General features: G+C 38.5%; 1 protein-coding gene across 1 annotated transcript in view; it reads right to left on the reverse strand.

Annotated features, from left to right (window-relative positions):
• The window catches only part of SLC2A13 (solute carrier family 2 member 13), a 378,855-nt gene that overhangs the window by 85,461 nt on the left and 271,437 nt on the right, over nucleotides 1-21,957 (reverse strand). The window contains exon 6 of the mRNA XM_021092534.1: nucleotides 15,346-15,466. Within this exon, the coding sequence (XP_020948193.1) occupies nucleotides 15,346-15,466 (121 nt within the window). The remainder of the gene's footprint in view (nucleotides 1-15,345; nucleotides 15,467-21,957) is intronic.

A 21,957-nucleotide genomic window follows, 5' to 3' on the forward strand; every position in this document is an offset into this window, starting at 1 on the left:
AGAAAACAAGGGAAAAAAGGAGGAAACATTAATCCTGCTTTCAAGTTACAAATTCCCATTTGGGAAGACAAGCCACAAAAACTGGGCAGTTAAGCAATATTAACCTTAACTTGTAAATAACATTACAAGTCTTTCCAGACTCTGAAAACCTGACAAGAGCCCAGTCCCTTCATTTCAGGTCTCAATTTAGACTCAAAGGTTGGCCCTTCTCCCATCTCCGCTTTGCTGCCTGTGTGATCTTTTTAAACACAAATCTGATAAGGATAGTCTTAATAACTTCACATAATTTTTTTTTTAAATGGGAGAGTGCAAAAGCCTTATTGCCTTTCCACATGACTTCTTTCCATAATTTTTTTCATGGCACCCCCCGTATATGGAAGTTCCTGGACCAGGAATCGAACCTGAGCCTACTGCCACAGACCCGGCAACCCCAGATCCCTTAATCCACTGCTCAGGGCTGAGAATTGAACCCACTCTACCTCAGAGACAACCCTGGATCCTTAACCCACTGCATCACAGTGGGAGCTCCTACACATGACTTCTTATACTTTACATTCCCAACAGTCTCTTCGGACTAATTTTTTTTTGCCATTTCCTACTTCTGTTCATAGCTCACCACATTTTTCCTAAATGGAACTACAGGCAGCATCTTATTTCTGAAAATTTGCCTGAACTGCAACATCTGAAAGAGTGGGATATGGGTCATGGAGGAGCTACCAAGGAGCCTTCCCCAGGAGCCAGGTGCATGGATCCAGTGTCTTCTTTCCAGGCCTCTTGTTCTGCCATAGGGAAAGATGGCTGGAAAGCCCCTGCCCTTTGAACTTCTGAGCTAGTCTGTGACAGACACCTGGAGCCGGTGCTGTCAGGGCTGGTGGGGGCTGTGGAGTGGGGAGTCTCCATTCTCCCAATCAGGTTCTCACAACGGAGACCACCGCGGACGGGGGCAGGGGCCTTGGCCGTTCACCGCAAACACCTAGTGACGCGCAGGCGCCCTCTAGTGAAGCTCCCTAAGGGAGGCAGGGGATGGGATGGTGATTTGGGGCGGGGTGGTGGGGATGGATGCTCAGTGGTGACACTGACCCCGACTGACAAGCAAGCCCCCTCTGCTTGGAAAGAAAGCAAAAAGGGCCAGGAGGCAGGTGTGGACCCTCTGAATTGGAAAACCGATGCCGCGCTGGTAAGCCCAGTGTAAGCACTTTTTAAAGAATGCTCAGAACCCCCTTCCATGGTTTGGCCTCTTCTCTTACCTGCCGGTGCCCCCAACCCCAGAGATTAAAGTTATTGTGCGTCAGAACATTTCCAAAAAATTATGCATATAAGGCAATAGTTCAATGAAGTGGAAAATTCGGATTTTGTGAAATCGAGCATTGAAACTAGAGAGTATCCGGTGCTTGCAGTTTCTAGAAAATAGCGAGAGTCCTCCTGTTTCTGTACACACGCTATTCCCTCTGTCTGGAATGCGGTCTTCCTCTGCTCATTCCATCTAACTCCAACCAGTTCCTTGTTGCCCAGTTTTGGGAAGTCTTCCAAAATAGCAAGTTCTTACTTTAAAATATAATTGGATGAACGTCTCTTTAAAATACCGACTTCCTCTACTGCACTGATGTATTTGTCAACAATCTAATGCCTAGCATTAGCAGCATAGATACTTTAAAAAGCACAATACCTCTCTGGTATTTCTCCTGCACTTGAACTGAGAATGGCACTTACGCTTTATATCTTGCAAGTATGCAAGACATAAAACAGTGATATTAATTTAGCCTGTTTATGCTTCCTAAGTTTTTTCTTATAATTTATAGCAAGCCAACACAGCACACACTTATATAATATGAAAGATGAAAATAAAGTTAACAAATAATTATGTCTGTGTAAACATTAGTACATACTAACTGCCAAGAATTTATGTTCATTTATTTGTGGTTTTTACCCACAGTATAATACACAATTGTGCAGCATATATGAATGAGGAATTTGCTGAATTTGATTACACAGGCCAAGATTTGTTTTGAGGGATAAATTATTATCTTACATTTAAAATTTCAAAGCTTTCTTATCTTACAGTAAACTTCTATGAAGACATCTAGTTGACATAGCCACATATCAAACTTACAAAGATAAAAATGAAAAATCAGGGAGAACTAAATATTCAGGCCCCACAGAGTGAAGCATTATATAAACACTACTCAATTTAAATAAAGATTTCCTTTGCTTTCGAAATGGGCGAACAAGAAAATACTAATAAGTTCTCTCAATGAAACAGTTTTTATTCCTAATACAGACTAACCAGTATGGGTTTAGGATGTAAAAATAAAAAAATCAAACAAAGGAAAATAAGCTTAAAAAATTAAATTCTGACTCTCCTCTGGGCTATTGGCAATGACTTTATGACACTGACAATTATAAAAAGGAGTAGCATTTTTCAATCTCAGTTGAGTGGAGACTTTTTAGCTACCTGCAAGTTGGCTGAAATGTACAATATCATTTCAAAAAAGTCTGTACCGCAGCATTGACATAATCATCAATGCCAACTGCCAAGAAGTAACAGGTTTCTAGGAAAACTGATAACTATGTAATTTAGATGCACATGAAGAAAACTGCCAGTTATTCTAGATGTATCAAGTTTTGAAAGCAGAGGAATAAAGAACACATTTCTATTATCAGCTACCTAGTAATACTCAAGATATGCTGAGCTTTGAGTCATTGATCACTGTAACTTAAGCACTCCTCAACGGTTTAAAATAAATTTTCAAGTTACCTTCCAAAAGGGACAGAATCATCTATTTCACTGTGTCAGGAACCAAAGAAGAATATTCTTTACCTCTGTGTTAAAATACAGATTATAGGCAATTGTATAAAAGCATCTTCCTCTTCCACAAACTGAAACTTTCCTGGGGAGGAAAATGGTCTTACATACCTTGTATACGCTGTCATCTCAGAACAATGGACTGTTGAAAGATGTTATGGAATCTATTTACAATTACAGGGGAAACATGGTATAGAAAGGACTATAAAAACTGGGTGTGTGCATCTGGGTAAGGTAAGATGCAGAGGGTTGATATTAATAGTACTTGTTACAAAGTTTGTATAAAACAAGTGGCTTGATAAATCATAGTGCTTCGATCAAACACGCAGTCGCACCAGTTAATATTTTCATGGGAAATAACCTAGTCCACAGGAGAGAAATAAAAATGAACGGTCTCTAAAACTGCTCTGGGATATTCTGGTCAAATTACTCTTTCATGTGAATAAAGACCTTTTAACATCACCACACAAACTGTGTCTCTAATCATTTGTTCTTGGGTAAGTCAGGCTAAAATTCACACACACCGGAGTGCAACAAATAGAACTTAAAATACTGCACCATTTGTGTGTACAATCTGTGTCAAGAAATTACTGTCTTATTGGATGTTTTAGAGCTGCTTTAGAGAAAAAAGAGCACTTTAAGGAAGTCCTTTAGACAAAAAAAGCACACAGTGAATGCGCCTGAAAGAAGATAAACGACCTACAGCTGACCATGGCCCCATCAAGCATTTTTTCTTAGGAGGTAATAAAAGGGTCAGACCATCTTGTCCACTTGAAGTAGCTGCCTAGTTATGTGCCCAAAGAATGGTGTTCAGTTATAGGAATTGCCTCTGTGAATACCGTCTCCCTCTGTGGGGGTCCGGAACCAGACATCCTGTCTGGAAAATCAAGAAATCTCACTGAACAGCAGAAGGCTGTCGTCTACGTTATCTTGGAAAGAGAACAGTGGTTATAGTACACTGTCTCAAGGATTGATTTCTTGGTCATGTCCCAAAACTTCTAACTTATTTTTTTTTTTAGGTTTTATAATGATTTTTACTTTTTCCATTGTAGCTGGCTTACAGTGTTCTGTCAATTTTTTAACTTATTTCTTTTTAAAAAGAATCAAAAGGAAGCCCAGAATAATGAAGGGAGTCATCTCCAATTTTGACAAGATCCTAGGGTAGGGATTTATAAACCTGGTCCTTACACTTCTAAGTTGAGTATCATTTTATGTTCATAAATGATTCTCCCAGAAGTCAGGAAGGGCTTTAGTCAGGTCAATAGAGCAATATATCAAGGTATCTCCTATTTCGCCAGGGTCAGAGTTTCTAAGAGTGATTGGAAGCAATTTTAAAGAATATAAGCTTCTGGAGTTCCCGTCGTGGTGCAGTGGTTAACGAATCCAACTAGGAACCATGAGGTTGCGGGTTCGGTCCCTGCCCTTGCTCAGTGGGTTAACGATCCGGCGTTGCCGTGAGCTGTGGTGTAGGTTGCAGACGCGGCTCGGATCCCGCGTTGCTGTGGCTCTGGCGTAGGCCGGTGGCTACAGCTCCGATTCGACCCCTAGCCTGAGAACCTCCATATGCTGCAGGAGCGGCCCAAAGAAATAGCAAAAAAAGACCAAAAAAAAAAAAAAAAAAAAAAAAAGAATATAAGCTTGTAACTTCTTAAAATTGTTTAGGAGTCTATGCATGAACCCAGCATCTCAACTCTATTACCTAATGAACCTTGGCTTGTGAACATCTCCAAAAGAGTTTTCATGTTAGTTCAAGTAAATGGCACATTTAGTGGTGGGGGGGGGTGTTTGAATTTCCTTAGGGTGTCTTTGGTTTTAACGATTTTCATTATTTGGTACTTGATTTGTATTTAAATACCTGGCATTTCAATATGTAAATCTTCAAACTCTTCCCCTTCTTCTCGGGTAACTGATACTTAGCGTCTCTTTGGAATTCTTAAAAGAGTTTGGGAAGTATTCATACATGTTCAAAGAGAAGGCCATGGGTTGGACTCTGAGGGGCAGGTGGAGGGAACAAAGGAGCTCTTGAGCCTACCAGTTACATACAGCACCCTAGGCAGGTTATAAATTCTCTGAGCCTTATATTCTTATCTGCAAAATGAGAACACCATATCCTCCTCTTAGGGAAGTTTAAGGATAATATGCGATAACTAAAAAGAATGTGCAATGATGCCTCCATACAGTAAGGAATTAGTTGACAGAAACTATTATTATTATTTTTCTTTTTTTTCTTTTTCTTTTTTTTGCTTTTTAGGGCTGCACCTGTGGCATATGGAGGTTCCCAGGCTAGGGGTCTAATGGGAGCTAGACCCAGCTGCCGGCCTACGCCACAGCCACAGCAACGTCAGATCCAAGCTGACTCACAGAAATGCCAGATCCTTAACCCACTAAGCGAGGCCAAGGATCAAACACGCAACCTCATGGTTTCTAGTCGGATTCATTTCCTCTGCACCACAATGGGAACTCCAGAAATTTGAAAATAAAAACCATGCTTGGAGTTAACGGCCTATCTATCTTCCTTAGCATATCACTTGGAGTTATAGGAGAAAATGCCCCGATAAAAGGTAGAAAGGAGACACCCTGGCCCTGATGACTAAACAAAATCCCGCCAACTGCCCCAACCACTCCTCCCCCACACATCTGCTTCTGTAAACTTGCTTCCATATCTACTACTTAGCCAGTCCTCACTCTGGTCCGCCAAGCACAGATCTGGAAGAACCAGCCCACAAAACCCTTATGAAACCCTTCTTCGGGATTCAGACTCCAGAGAGCAATTTCCTCTGAGCCCGCTGGCATAATAAACCTGAGTTCTCCAACTTTCCAAGTGCTCGCTTGGTTTCTCCCTGGGTAAAAGAGCTGCTGGAGCTGGTACACTGCAGCCACAGGGCTGCCCCCAGAGCCCTAATCCTCTCTCTTAAACACTAAAGCAGTTTACTCCTAATCACGGCTCCACAGACAGCTTGCCCTCGCACTCATCATCTTGCAACAACTTCAGACTCTTGTGATTTCTTTTGGGGGCCACCAGAGTCTCCTCTCTCCAAGGTATGCCCCCAAATCATGCAGAAAACCCTTTAGAAAGCTCACATTCAATCATGTCACTCCCTGCCTGGTGCTGCTGAAGAGTTTCCCTCTACCACCTCTCTTGACCTAGTAGATAAGGCCCTACCTTTCCTTCTGCCTCATCTTGTGTCTGGTACCCCCTTCCTTAGTGGAAACAAACTTGATCATTTCCTGAAGTGCAAATCCGTTTCATGTCTCTGTCTTCGCACTGATTGTTCTCATGCCCTGGGAGCCTCCTCCACTTTCACTGGCCTGAGACCCTCCCATTTACCCTTGAAGACCTAGATCTAGCTCATTCCTGCAGGAGAGGTTCTTAACATAGAACCCGTAAACTCAGATGAGAAAAAGAAATTTATCTGTATTTCATTAACCTTTTACTCACATTTAGCATTTCCTTCAATTATGAAATTAGGCAATAAACTACTGAGGATAATAGAAATCACATACTTTTTTTTATGTCCTATTACAGTAGTTGCAGAAACTTCAAAACACCATTTACATTCATCATGGTTTTAAAACTATGATACTAGCCCTGCACTAGATCTGTTATTTAATATCTTAATAAAGAAGTGCATGGATTACTATATAATAAGTTTATTACAAAAATAATTTGGCAACCATATTTCAAATAATTGATTTCCTTTGTCCTCCTACATAATTTATTTTATGCTGTTAAAAGCATTAATCTAAGAAGGGGTCCAGAATAATGTTATGGTTGAGAAGTCTCATGTGTGAAGTCTTCTGTGATGGCCCCAGGAGACTCATACCCTGGCAAGCTCTGATACATCTATCAGCCTTCATCACACTGCTTTGCAATTATTTATTGGTATCATTCTCCCTTCTAGCTGCAAGCTTCATGTGGGGAAAGGTTCCCCCATTTTTAATCTTTAATCTTAATATCCCCTGATGTATTGCAGGTCTTAAAAACGTTTATTAAATGAATAAATCTACTACAAATGTGTATAAATATTTTCCTAAAGTGCTGTATTCTTTGATTTGCTAAACTGTATAGAATCAATTGCTGATTGTTTGCTCTAAAAACACATTGTTTATGGAGTTCCTGTTGTGGCTCAGTGGTTAACGAATCCGACGAGGAACCATGAGGTTGCGGGTTCGGTCCCTGCCCTTGCTCAGTGGGTTAAGGATACGGCGTTGCCGTGAGCTGTGGTGTAGGTTGCAGATGCGGCTCGGATCCCGTGTTGCTGTGGCTCTGGCGTAGGCCTGTGGCTACAGCTCCGATTCGACCCCTAGTCTGGGAACCTCCATGTGCTGCGGGAGCGGCCAAGAAATGGCAAAAAGACAAAACAGACAAACAAACCAAAAACATTGTTTAGGATACACTATTTCATTTTTCTAGCCTTCTGATTTATTTACCATATAACCCAGATGTTGTGGTCCAAGAAGCATGCATCATACTATCATTTTTTGTTTATTTACTCGCTTATATTAGGAAAACATTGCTGTTACTACAACCATGTGACAATCTCAAAAATTAATTGAAGTACCTGAATGACTTAGGACTTGCTGTATGCCCAGAGATCTTCAGGCCTATACTACTGTGTCTGCTAGCAAGCCTGCAAGCGGTAACACTAATCATGCTGTGGGCACGGCTAGAAATGAAGGCAAAGCACTTGGAAAAAAAATAAAGTTTGGAAGCTTCTTAAATCATCAACGATCTCACAGCAACACAAGTGTTGCCAAAATTTCTAGCACATATGTATAAATTCTATAATAAAAATTATTAGCCAGCATCACCTACCTTCTTTCAAAACCACCCATCCATCCATTCACTCACCAAACCACCCAGCCAACCAAAACAACAGTTTCCAAAATTAACTTCACAGTAAAGACTCTTTTAACCAAGTTGCTATACTTAAAAAAAAAAACCAACACCAAAATGGTTGGTCCACAGCAACAGGCATTTTTCAGCCCCCAACAAGGAAAATATTGAGCTATATAACATGTTTTACAACATGATGGAAAATACTTCCACTTAACAAACAAGAATGTTTAAATGTTTTCATCATTTGTTCAATATCATGATTTACAACAAGGCGATCTTCAATTTATTTAAACTTAGAGAACAGTTAAGATTTTAGAAATCTTATCTGGTGCTTATTTTACTCATAAAGTTTTCTTGTCTTATTATAAGGAGTGGGTATGATTATAGTCTATTCCCAGCACTAGATAAATGTATTCCTTTTGTTTACTTAGGACAAAACAGGGATGATACTCTACAGTGGACTGACTTGAAATGGGAACAAAATTCCAGGTTGCTTTTACTTATTCATTGTCATAATCAGAATTCCGGAATAAGAAACATAGGTCCTGGAATTCCCCTTGTGGCTTAGTGGAAACAAACCCAACCAGTATCCACGAAGATGTGGGTTTGATCCCTGGTGTTGCTGTGAGCTGTGGTGTAGTCTCAGACGCAGCTCGGATCTGGCATTGCTGTGGCTATGGCATGGGCCAGCAGTTGTGGCTGTGATTCAGCCCCTAGCCCGGGAACTTCCATATGCCACAGGCATGGCCTGAAAAGACAAAAACAAACAAAAAACAAAAAACAAAAACAAAAAAAAACCCAAAACAAACAACAACAACAAAACAGCAAAGAAAGAAAGAAAGAAAAAGAAATATAGGTCCTTATAAGTTATCAGAGATACATGTTTTTTCCCCCCATCACCTTTTGTGTTAACTTCAGACCTAAATGGGTAAGTTGAGAAGAGCTTTTCTCAGAACTCTTCTGAGTTAAAGATTAAAAATGACATTTCAAATAAAAGTGTGAGTGACAGCAAATGCTGTTATCATTATAGGATTGCTGTATTTCATTGGAAAGCTGGGGAAGGGTCTCCTGACTTACATCCTTGAACCTGTGTTCTAAGACGTGGGCTACAGTGAAATTTCAGATCCCCAGACTCCTCTGAACTGAGCACTAGCCTAACCACTTGTAACATTAGTCTTGCATGTCTTCCATCCAGTCACCCAGCCTTATTACTTCCCGCCAAAATCTCTTGAGGAGTTCCCGTAGTGACTCAGTGGTTAACGAATCTGACTAGTATCCATGAGACGCAGGTTCAATCCCTGGCCTTGCTCAGTGGGTTAAGGATCTGGCGTTGCTGTGAGCTATGGTGTAGGCTGCAGATGTGGCTTGGATCGTGCATTGCTGTGGCTGTGGCGTAGGCCAGCAGTCACAGCTCTGGTTTGACCCCTAGCCTGGGAACCTCCATATGCCATAGGTGTGGCCCTAAATAAAGCAAAAGATCTCTTGAGTCTTCACTACCACTGTCAAGGCTGTATTATTTCGTCCCTAGGTTACTGTTTTCTTTATCTCATCTCCCTTTACCACCCTTTGTCCTTCTCCAGTCAATTCTCCATTCTGCAGCCAGAGTGACCTTTTAAAAACACAAATCTGATTATCTATGATCCTTCAAAGGCTTCTTAAGTACTCTAGGTCTACAATTTATGAGATCCCAGCATGCTGTCACTGGCCTGCCATCCTGTCTATCTTTGTGCCATTCTCTTGCTTGTTTTCTGTAACTCAGACTCATTGGTAAGTTCTCTGAAGAAGCCACACTCCTGGTTTAGGGCTGTACACATGATGTTCTTTCTTCCTGGAATGTTCTTTCTTCTCTCTTTGCAAACTTTAACTAAAAAGCCTTATTTTTTGTCTTTGAGGCTTCCCAAGAAGCACTTCCTGACTGTGGAAAACAAATAAAGCTTGAGTAAGGGATCTTTTTAGCCATTTTGTGGGGCCTTTGTAGGTCCTTGGCCAAAAGACATCAAGACATAAAGGTCATGAAGAACTCAATGAATATGTCCCATAAGTGGCCAACCTCCTCCAAGAATGTAGGCCACCATCCTACCTAGACGTCAAATTCAATACTCAGTATTTAAGTGCTAGCAAAAGACATGAACAATTATTTGGAGATAACGGCGCATGATAAGTTATAGAGCTTTTTGTTTCAAATCTCACTTTCCCTTTCAACCAATTTAATTACACTTATCTTTATCTGATAAAGCATATTTTCTTCTGTAGTTTTATTAATATTAACTTCAAGGCCTACTAGCCTGCACCCATCAGGCCACCCAAATTAAAATATTTTAAAGGAAATCAGTAAGTAGAACACAAAATGCGACAAAAATAAAAGTCTCATTCATAGTATAACTCTATATTCACTGCCAAGTTGCTAAAAGTTACTGGAAACAAGCACATTATCAGTCAGCAGGATGGCAAATACTGGGGAAAAATAGGGGCTTAACAGGATTTCTGCACATTTCTAAGATTGCATAAAAGTTTTATGATTGAATCTAACAGTCTTATAGTGGTAATATCAACGAAGTGTGCTAAATCACAAAAGTTTAGCGAAAGAAAAAAATGAATGCAAATTTATTTTTATTATAAATGAACTTTGAAGAGACTAATCATACTTAATTAGGGGTATACTGTTTCTCAAAACAAGTGTCACCACCACAGGGAGGTCTATAGTTGAAGCTACAGTTTGTCAACTTGAATGTTTAGAAACTTCATTTATAGAAGGAAACATGAAGATATTACTCAATAGAAAAAGAATCACATTGCTTATTCTGTACTCTTGGCTTAATAATGCTCTAGAAGAAAAAAAAGCAATGAATGAAAGCTGGCAGTTAAAAAATATCAAAGCCTTGGTAGTGGTTTTTTTTAAAAAATTACTATTTATTTTTAGTCTTTTTGCCTTTTCTAGGGCTGCTCCTGCGGCATATGCAGGTTCCCAGGCTAGGGGTCTAATCGTAGCTATAGCTGCCAGCCTACGCCAGGGCCACAGCAACTCGGGATCCGAGCCTCATCTGTGACCTACACCACAGCTCACGGCAACGCCAGATCCTTAACCCACTGAGCAAGGCCAGGGATCGAACCCACAACCTCATGGTCCTAGTTGGATTTGTTAACCACTGAGCCATGACGGGAACTCCTTTTTTATTTTATTTTATTTATTTATTTTTGTTTCGCTGTGCAGCATGGGGACCAAGTTACACTACATGTATACATTTTTTTTTTCCCACCCTTTGTTTTGTTGTGATATAAGTATCTTGATAGTGGTTCTTAATGGAAGATATACTGGAATCGCCTAGCCCCACTGTCCTGGGGAGGCAGACCTGTAGGAGTGAGCAGTGGGTATTTTAAAGTACCTCCTAGGATGATTTCTGGTAAGACCCTCAGTCAAAAAATATTAATGGGAAAAAGAGCAGTGAATTAGAGACTAAGTCCCTTTTGTCAATTTCTACTAAAGTATAGCAATGGCCTCATTCAGTTACCCCAACTCATTTCCATGATCTATTCTACTTGGTTATGCAAAGTTAATCAATTATTCATTTTTAATATCTGTTCATACTTCTCTCTTAGATATATTGAGAATCTGTCTACCTGTTTATCTTGAATATTACCACCATAGTCCAGGCAATTATCATCTGTCTCACAGACAATTCTAATAACCAGTCTTTGTCTAACAACATATGCCCTCTGTGCTCCAGAGAGAGAATTTTAAAAAGAAATCTGGTCAATACCCTACCTAAAACTCCTCAGTGGGTTCATCTCTGAACTGAAAGCATAATCTTTTACATAGCTTCGGGCGTTCTGCATGCTCTGGCTCTGGCCTTCCTGAAGAGCCTTACCTTATTCTTTTCTAGCCTCATTAGCCTTCTTTTATTTATTTTTATTTTTATTATTATTATTTTTTGTCTTTTTAGGGCATATGGAGGTTCCAGGACAGGGGTCAAAACGGAGCTGTAGCTGCTGGGCTATGCCACAGCCACAGCAATGCCAGATCGGTGCTGCATCTGCAACCTACACCACAGCTCACGGCAACACCGGATCCTTAACCCACTGAGCAAGGCCAGGTATCGAACCTACACCCTCATGGATACTAGTCAGATTTGTTTCCTCTGAGCCCTATGGGAACTCCAGCCTTCTTTTAATTGCCAAGTTCTTTGTAGGGTCTCTATATACCTGCGGATTCTCATGCCTGGCAATGTTCCTCTTCCCCTTTCAGAGCTCAGTTCAAACATCCTAGCTTCAGGATCATCTTCTTTAAAATACAGGAAAGACTTCGACCCATCATCACACTCTCATCTCCTATTATAGGCTCTAGTAATTATAATAATGCCTCTAATATTTATGGAGTGTTTATTATGTGCTGAGCACTGTTTTAGGTGCTTTTTATATATTAATTCATCCTTGCTATAATCCTATGAGTAGGTACTCCAAAATATTTTTCAAAAGCGTGCATGCAGGAATGCATGAATGAGTACACATGTGATGAAAGCCCTAGGGCAAGGGTACCTCGTAATTCTACAACTGTACTCTTTAGGAAATATCTATCTACTTTGAAGGATTTTATGATAGTGATTTGAATAGACTGAGATCATACTTATAAATAATAATATGTCAAATATATGAGGGAAGGGTTACCCAGGTAAGGCTTTTCTTCCTCAAAGCTTGGATAGCTGTCATGAGAAAATATGTTTAATTAGTAATTTGACAGCATGGAGCTAAAGGCCATATTAGGAGTACGCATGTGCCTACACATACAGACACATGATTCAAATGATACCCCTAAGAGAGTTATTTCTCCCAGCCTTAGTTGGTACCCTGTGACAGCTTTTATTCAGGTGGCTACATATTTTCTATGGTTAATGGCACCCATCTTTATCTTTACACACAGTTTAGCTACAAGAAAGCAAATTTGAAAGATGTTCTTTATTACATTTGGTTAATAAGGACTTGGAATAAATAAAAATATCATCAACTAAAAAGTTAAAATCTTCTAAAGAGGGTAAATTCTAAAATTCTAAAAGGGTAAAATTCTTATTAAGAAATTATTTAGGGTAGTCAATATCTTGGGTCCAAGGTCATTGTTAAGTTCCAACCTACAATACTTTTGGTTCTAACCTTACTAGTGCTGCTACACAATCAATATTTATTAAATTTATTGAATCAAAGTGAGGACCCCCTTGTCAGAATGCATTACGTGCTCATCACTGTAGTGTACAGATTTCTACAAATGGAGGTGCTGACTAAAGGGGGCCTATGCAATTAACTTTTATTCAGCAAAAGTGTACTACTTTCCAAAACAGAGAAAAGTTTACACTCCTACTAATAGTATACAATGGTCTTAAGACAGATATTAAACCAACTCTCTCTTTAAAACTGTTTTCTTTGTTCAATTTTCCTACACGATCATTCCAGGAGGAAAGCGTATCACCTGTACTTCAGTATGAATACAACTCAGCCTAAAGTAAGACAAACATGATAGTTTCATGTTTATTTTGCTTTTAAAAAATTTCCTGTTTATTGACATATAATTGACATACAGCATAATGATGTGACTTATATAACACATCATGAAATGATTATCAAAGTAAGTTTAGTAAAGATCCATCATCTCATATAGATATAAAATGAAATTTTTTGTGATGAGAACTCTTAGGATTTACTCTGTTAACTTTCATGTATGTCTATATAGTGTATGTTTCATGTACACTATACCTTAGAGGGGAAATGTATATAGACAGTTTCAACAACAGCAACAACAAAATCAGTAAGGAGACTGCAGCTATATTTTGTAACATCATTCAGACTATAAATAGATACTGTCAAATTCCCACAAAGCCTAATATGTTACTTTGAAAGAAAGCACACAATAATAATGGCTTTGCATACTCAGCGACTCCCAGAGGACATCTAAAATTTGGTTGTTTTCAACAATTGCTGCCTATCTTTGTGATAAAAATAAAATTAGGGTCTATCACTTCTCGTACTTCACCACAGTTCTACATTGAAATAATAGATAGATAGATGATAATACTTTAGGAGGATCAGGAGGAGTAATAGACAGATTGATGATCATAAACTGCTATGAAATGAACTCTACTAGAGCAAAATAAATATTTTTATTTAAACTTTAAAAGTCAATGTCAGGAAAACTATTTCATTATGTAAAGCATTAAAAAGTTAGTTATTTATTACCTGTATCAGATTTTCATAAACATTTTTTCCCATACTCTCTGCCTGCCTTTAGTTGATCTGACAGTTTATCCGTCTTATTCTGAATCTAAATTGTTACATCTAAATCAGACATCAGATCTAGGAAGCTATGTTGCTCAAACAGCAATTTTAAAAATAATTTTAAAATATTTTACTCAAAATATATGTCAAGAAAAACAAAAGTAGAAGAAGTCTGGCAATGGTCTATCATCTTTGTAGCAGTTGAGGTGGGATGTCCAAAGAAAGCAAAAATCACTACATCTAGAAACAGTCTAAGGTTAACTTCTTTTAAGACACCTTTAAATCTTCTTTATAACATAATGAATGCTCAAAAAACAGTTAAGCGATATATACATAAACTTTTAGTGAGAGAAAGGAGGAGTTGTTAACTGTTCATTTCCAAAGGCAAAAAGATATCACAATTTGCAACCAGAAAGGCTTAATAATACATGTCTCCTCATTGCTGTAAGAAGGCACTATAAATTCTGTTCAGTAAGAAGCTCCAAGAGATCCCAAGTGGAATCCAGTGTATCAATGTAATGTTTTAATTTCACATACGAGTACCTAACTTAATAAATCACTTACCACTGATTTGAGGCTTGTGTCTGTTTAACTGATGCTGAAGGAATATCATTTTGTTTTTAAAGCTATTCTAGCCATGTATTTTAAAAGGGTGCTAGCCTTTCCAACACTAAAATGAAGTTAAAAACTTTGAAACTCTACTGACAAATTGATCAAAGACTCTGTTCAATCCTTCAATTCTTAATTAATTCACATGTGCATTCTTTAGTCCATCTGTCTGCCCGTATCCATCCATTCATTTCTCCATCTATCTAGCTAGCTAACTAGCTATCACACAGGGTATACTATTAAACTTAATAAGTTCTTAAACCTGCAGCTGGCCATTAAAGCACCCTCTTCTACCACCTTTTCCCACTTTCTAACGTTCTGGAAGAATCCTAGAAGTGAGAGGAGAAATTCTTTTCTGCTTAAATGAATAAAGGAATACCTGTGGAACACAGTAAAGGTAACTGTTAGAATATCCAGATGACAATCAACTGTATCAGGTATGTACATCATGGAAAAGTTTAATTACTAATTAAAGTTCTTTATTTAATCTCAAATGTAGATGTCACTGAGTCATATGTGACATAAAATAGTTTTTTAGTTCTTCTGCTTAGATTCTGTATCAGTCTACACTTTCAATTTCCAGAAAAAACACCACCAAGATTGTATCTAATAATTCACTCTTCCTTAAGCCTGCCTTTGCACATGTTATTAATAGATGTTGTTTCTCTTCCTGGTGGTCCCCCCCACCCAACATCTTTCCCACTTTTTTCTCTCCACCATTAAGTCTGGATACCCAGTGAACTCCTATTCATCTCTTCTACTTTAGGAAAGTTATAAACAAACAAAAAAAGTTACTAGAATTAGGTTAAGGAAGGGGACCATTATAAAATCTCACCTGTATCTTGTGCAAGTAGTGTTCTGACCTAAAGGAGCTACTGGTTTAAGAGTGATGGGTGGAGAAACCTGGGCTGATAGCAGAAATCCCAAAGCAAGAATAATAAGTGCTACAGTGGTACCTAAAAAAAAAAAAAAAAGTTTTACATCAGAGAAGAGTTGACGACATTCTCCCAAAAGCAGACTGGGTTGAGCAAGACATTTCTCTGAAAAAATACCTTGATCTATCTTCATTGGATTAAGAAATGTTCCTTATATATACACTGTCATAAAAACTCACTAGCACATTCACTGTTGAGACATGACATGAGTGAAATTCAAATGAAATACATTTGCTAGCCAAGCAGTAGATTGGTAATAATTTTCTAAACAAAAACCACCGTGGATTGCTGACAATCTCAAAATCAATGTAACCAACGTTATTGTGGGCCTAACACATCAGGAAGCATGAAAGGCAACAGATTCATACCAAGTCCTTTCATTACCAAGAAAATTGTTCTAATGACATTCAATCATCTAAGACCCAAATAAGTAAACTAAAAAGTAATGAACTGAGTATTTCAAAAGCAGCTGAAAGGCCATTTCTTATTAAAGAGGAGTAGCACTTTGTAAAGACTCTAAAATGCCAGAAATACTATAATACATATATTCGTTTGTTTTTCCTGCTGGCACCTAGAAATGGAATAGTTGCCTTTGATTTTAAGGGGTAGACTGTGATTATATAAAAGCTCATAGCCAAAGACTCATTTTTGAGTCCATGATAGACATAGTGGCAGTCAATAAGAAAGTTTTTAAATTTCTGACTAATGTTCCAGCCATTGCGAGAATGAGGATGAACTAAAAGCATCATAGGAAGAAAGGAGAAAGACAATGTGGCTGCATTTATTTGTACAACTTATTTGAATGAGGAAATGTGTTGAAATATGGAATTTAGGGAGGCCATTTATGTAACAGTAAAGTCTTTATTCGTTAAACGGGAAAGTACTTTAAGATATGACCAAAAACATTATTAAAAATGTATAAAAGAGGAGTTCCCATTGTAGCACAGCAGAAACAAATCTGACTGGTAACCATGAGGTTGCAGGTTGGATCCCTGGCCTTGCTCAGTGAGTTAAAGATCTGGTGTTTCCCTGAACTGTAGCGTAGGTCACAGATGGGGCTCAGATCTGGCATTGCTGTGGCTGTGGTATAGGCCGGCAGCTATAGCTCCAGTTTGATTCCTAGCCTGGGAACTTCCATATCTATGGGTGTGGCCCAAAAAAGCAAAAATAAATACATAAATAAAAAATAAAATTATACAAGAAAAGCTTTGGGAAACACTGTGGAAATGCAATTGGATTATGTAATAGTTGAAGTATTTGTATTTTGATAGACAGGATATATCAAGTCAAGCATTGTGGGTAAGTTCTAGCTCTGATGTCCCTTGTCTCAGTGATCTTGGGCAAGACACATGACCTTTCCAAAATTCAATTTTGCCTGCTGTACAATTGGGCTTACTGAAAATACTTGCCTTGCAGAACTGCAGTGAATTTTAAATATCATAATATATTTGAAAGATTTTTATAATGCTAAAAATGTTAATTATTGTACTATATTTATCATGAGAAGCAGCAGCAGCATACTTTCAAAACAGTGGGAAAAAAAATGAAGAAAGGAGGAGGGTGGAGGAAAGATCTGAAGCCCATGGTACCACACTGGGCTGAAAAGTCCTAATGCTAAAATCACAGTTCATTTCTCCCTTGTTGGGTTAAAATTCAAACCAAAACAAGGAATAGTTTGAAGCATTACTTTTCTCAAAAGACTGTCAAGCCCTCAACTGAGAAACAAAAAAGAAGCCTGTCTCTCAGGAAAGTGAGAAGATATATTAGGCCTGAAAATGAAAATCATCCCTCTCTCCTCAAACAGCAATTTTACTGTTAATCTATGAAAGAAGCTGGGTCCTGGAATACTTTCTCAAATTACCTCCACAGCATACTGTCATGAGACAGGTATGATTTTTTTTTTCAACCAGGAAATTTTGATGCTTTAGAAGATGAAAGAAAGATGACACTGTTTTAAAATAACATTACTTAAATAATTTATTTCCATGATAAATTGTAAACGCTAAGATTGTGTACCTAACACTTACTAACGTATGTTCAGTTCTAGTGCATGGCCTAGAGCAAATCCCATAGCACCAGAGTTTCTTTGCAATACTGACTCTTTTTGAAGAAAAAACCAAAATAGGTTAAGATTATTCAATTGAGGTGATGGGGTTAGTATGGGACAAATAGCCTAGATGAGAGTTCTTCAGTATTGATATGAAACCTCTTATATTCATGTCTAAAAAAGTCCAACTATCCTGGAAAATTTTGGGAAAAGACCATTTTGGAAAAACGAAATTCCCATAGAGTAGAAGGTTTACCCTTCTTAAACACAAATTTATTTTTATTTTGACACACGGTGGATGGAAATCTTTTAAAAGACCATGCTGTACCTTTACTTTATTATGTATGGTGGTGTTTTTCAATCCTGGCGTCCTATTGGAAAAGCGAATGTTTGGAATGTATATCAACCTCTGAATCAGAGTCTCCAGAAAATGGGGATCAGAGAATATGACTCCACAGGTGACTGTGATACCCAGACAGTGTAAAAACCTTTATGAAATCATAACTCCTTAAGGGAAGGCAGTGGTATATTAAATGTCTTTATGGAATAAATTTTAAAATGATCACCTCATCCTGCCATATATACTCATATATCTTTAAGGCTTAAAACTACTTGAATTATCTATTTCCTTTCATTTAATAAATTACAGATGCTTTATCAGTGACTTGTTAGTATTCGACAAGCTGTTATAGTTGTTGTCAATGATAATTACTGCAACCTAGATTTGAGTCTAATACAGGAAGGCTTGAACAAAAGGATATTCTCCACTGCAATGGGCAGGCTGGGCATAGCTTTATATTTTAAGTAGCCCCTATTAACCACGTATACTGTTACATTTTGGAATTCTGATATCATTTTCTTAATAAAAACATTCTCCATAGGAGGTGAAATGTGTTGGAGAAATGGCATTCTCAAAATACCCAATGGAATAAGTTACCTTAACTACCTGGTACAGGGTACCAGGTACAGATACAGGGGTATCAGGATTATTAACAAGTACTCAGAAAAAAAAAATAATTTTCTTCCCAAGACTGTAACAGAACATATTTTTTGTGCTTAACTATCACCTGGGGAAACTGTTTAAAATACATATGCTCCAGATCTTCAGAGATTCTAATTTAGTAGATCTGGGGCAGGACCCAAGAATTCACAATTAAAAATAAGCACCCTGAGTAACTCCGATGAAGACAGCCTATGAGTGATGATTTAGGAAATATTCCACTACCAAAATATCTGGCAGAAAATAACACAGTGCTTCTGGCTTTCTGATTCATAAGCAATAGAGCTACATAGATACAAGCCTTCCTCTATTAAAAGGATCAAGAAGTTGTCATTAAGTTTGTAATATTGACAAGAAAGACCAGTTCTCTTAGCAAGCTTTCAAAATATTCAAAGTCAGAACACCACAAAATGTCCTACATTTAAAATTATTCATGGACTACTTTATATTTCTTTGTATAAAGACTTTCTTTGTCCAGGTCTAGCTAAATACAGTTTATTTGTAGTCATTTTTAAAGAATCAGTACTTAGACATACAACAAATAGTGAAGTAATGAATGAGTAGCAAATAAACTTTAACGAAGAAAAAAATGAGTACATGGTTGAAAAATTACTTTGATATAAGTTGTTTTTACTATTTTTCACTCAGCATAATACAGTAAATCACAGTGAAAAACAAAAATAGGGAATAAAACTGAATCAAAGGTTTAAAAATTCTAGGCTAATTTAAGAAATTTTATTTATCTATTTATTTTTGTCTTTTTAGGGCTGCACCCATGGCATATGGAGGTTCCCAGGCTAGGTGCCTAATTGGAGCTGTTGCCCCCGGCCTACACCACAGCCACAGCAACAGCAGATCCAAGCCGTGTCTGCGACCTACACCACAGCTCATGGCAACGCTGGATCCTTAACCTACTGAGCAAGGCCAGGGTTGAACCTGCAACCTCATGGTTCCTAGCTGGATTTGTTTCTGCTGTACCACGACGGGAACTCCAAGAAATTTTAAATAGAACAGCGCACTAGTAGAATATCAAGTATATTATGATTAAACCCCCAAATATATTATGATTTATTTTATTAGGTGAAAAACAGTGAATAAACATACAGCAAAATAATCTTTTTAACTTTTAAAATAAATAAATTCTTTAAAAAATTTTAGATGCTTATTCTTTACATATTACTACAAATAAACTGTATTTAGCTAGACTTGGACAAAGTTGTACAAAGAAATATAAAATATATAGTCATGAATAATTTTAAATATAAGACATTTTGTGGTGTTCTGACTTAATATTTTCTTTTTCTTTTTTTTTTTTTTTGTGTGTGTTGTTGCTATTTCTTGGGCCGCTCCCGCGGCATATGGAGGTTCCCAGGCTAGGGGTCGAATCGGAGCTGTAGCCGCCGGCCTACGCCAGAGCCACAGCAACACGGGATCCGAGCCGCGTCTGCAACCTACACCACAGCTCATGGCAACGCCGGATCGTTAACCCACTGAGCAGGCCAGGGACCGAACCCGCAACCTCATGGTTCCTCGTCGGATTCGTTAACCACTGCGCCACGACGGGAACTCCCCGACTTAATATTTTCAAAGCTTCCTTAGAGAACTGGTCTTTCTTATAAATATTAGACATTTAATGACAACCTCATGATTCAGCAGGAAAGAAAAGTGCCTCCAGGTTGCTCACAAAGGCAGTCCATGGAATCTCTCTGTCTTTCCCTCCAAGAATGAATACTTCCTCTTAATAGTCAGGGTTGGGCTCTGGAAGTCCTTGGGGGCAGAGGACCTGCATGGAGGGGTGAAGCCTGACATCAGCAAGAAGAGTTCAGGAAAGGTCCTGGATGGTCATGCAAGATGATTTTACGTTTCGGTTACAAGTTAAGAATCACTATTTGGCAGCAATAGTATTGTGATAGCAAAATGCTCTGGGCATTTTACTGTCTGTTTTACACACTGATTGAAATGTGACACATGTATAAATGTGTTTAGTCCTCATTACAATTCTATGAAGTAGGGCCTATAATTAATCTTTATTTTCAGCTAAGAAAATAAAACCGTGCTCAGTGTCACACAATTCAAACCCAAGCAGTCTGGCTTTACATCTATGAAACTTGGAATATAACAAATGAAGGGACAGAGGCTGCTAGAAAAGCGTCTTTTCCCATCTCAAAATCAGTATTTTTATCTTAATCTCAAAAACAAAATCCCAAATTTGAAACTTGAACTTCTATTTAAAAAATAAACCTCTTGAGGTAGCAGTATACTAAGGCTCTGTCAAAAGGAAAGTGTGTCCATTTAAAAACTTTTCAAGTAGCTATTACCTCTTTTAAGAGTTGACCTGAACTTCAGGAGTCATTAAATCCAATTTTCTTTTCTTTCTTTCTTTCTTTTTTTTTTTTTAGGGCCGCTCCCACGGCATATGGAGGTTCCCAGGCTAGGGGTTGAATTGGGGCTACAGATGCCGGCCTATGCCACAGCCACAGCAATGCTGGATCCAAGCAGCCTCTGTGATCTACACCACAGCTCATGGCAATGCTAGATCCTTAACCCACTGAGGGAGGCCAGGGATGAACCTGCAACCTCATGGTTCCTAATTGGATTAATTTCCGCTGAGCCACTTGATGGCAACTCCTAAATCCAATTTTCAACCCATTGTAGGAATTTGTTTTTAGCACATCGCACTTTGATGGCCATCTGTCTTTTTTTTTGGCCACTCTTGTAGCATATGGAAGTTCTTGGGCCAGGGATTGAATCTGAGCTAAAGCTGTGACCTACACTCCAGCTGTGGCAATGCCAGATCCTTAATCCACTCTGCCACAGCAGGAAGTCTAATCCTTTTGTTGAAAGTGTACCAGCCTAATTCACTGTTGCATAGCTCTGATTATCAGGAATATTTTTCTTTCTTTCTTTCTTTTTTTCTTTCTTTCTTTTTTTCTGTCTTTCTGTCTTTTCTAGGGCCATACCCGCTGCATATGGAGGTCCCCAGGCTAGGGGGTCTAATCGGAGCAGTAGCCACTGGCCTATGCTACAGTCACAGCAATGCCAGATCCGAGCCATGTCTGCGACCTACACCACAGCTCACGGAAATGCCGGATCCTTAACCCACTGAGCAAGGCCAGGGATTGAACCCACCACCTCATGGTTCCTAGTCAGATTCATTAACCACTGAGCCATGACAGGAACTCCAGGAATATTTTTCTTATATCATCTACTATCTACTAGAATAAGATATCCTTTAGGTATCTCTTTAGTCTTTTTTCCAGGGTAAATACTTCTGGTTCCACAAATAGGTTTATAAATATGTGGTTTTTTTTTTTTTTTTTTTTTTTTTTTTGGCTTTTTGCTATTTCTTTGGGCTGCTCCGCTGCATATGGAGGTTCCCAGGCCAGGGGTCCAATCGGAGCTGTAGCCGCTAGCCTACGCCAGAGCCATAGCAACGTAAATATGTGGTTTTTAATCCTCACTTGT

The sequence above is a fragment of the Sus scrofa genome, chromosome 5 (assembly GCF_000003025.6).
Source record: "Sus scrofa isolate TJ Tabasco breed Duroc chromosome 5, Sscrofa11.1, whole genome shotgun sequence".
NCBI lineage: Eukaryota > Metazoa > Chordata > Mammalia > Artiodactyla > Suidae > Sus > Sus scrofa.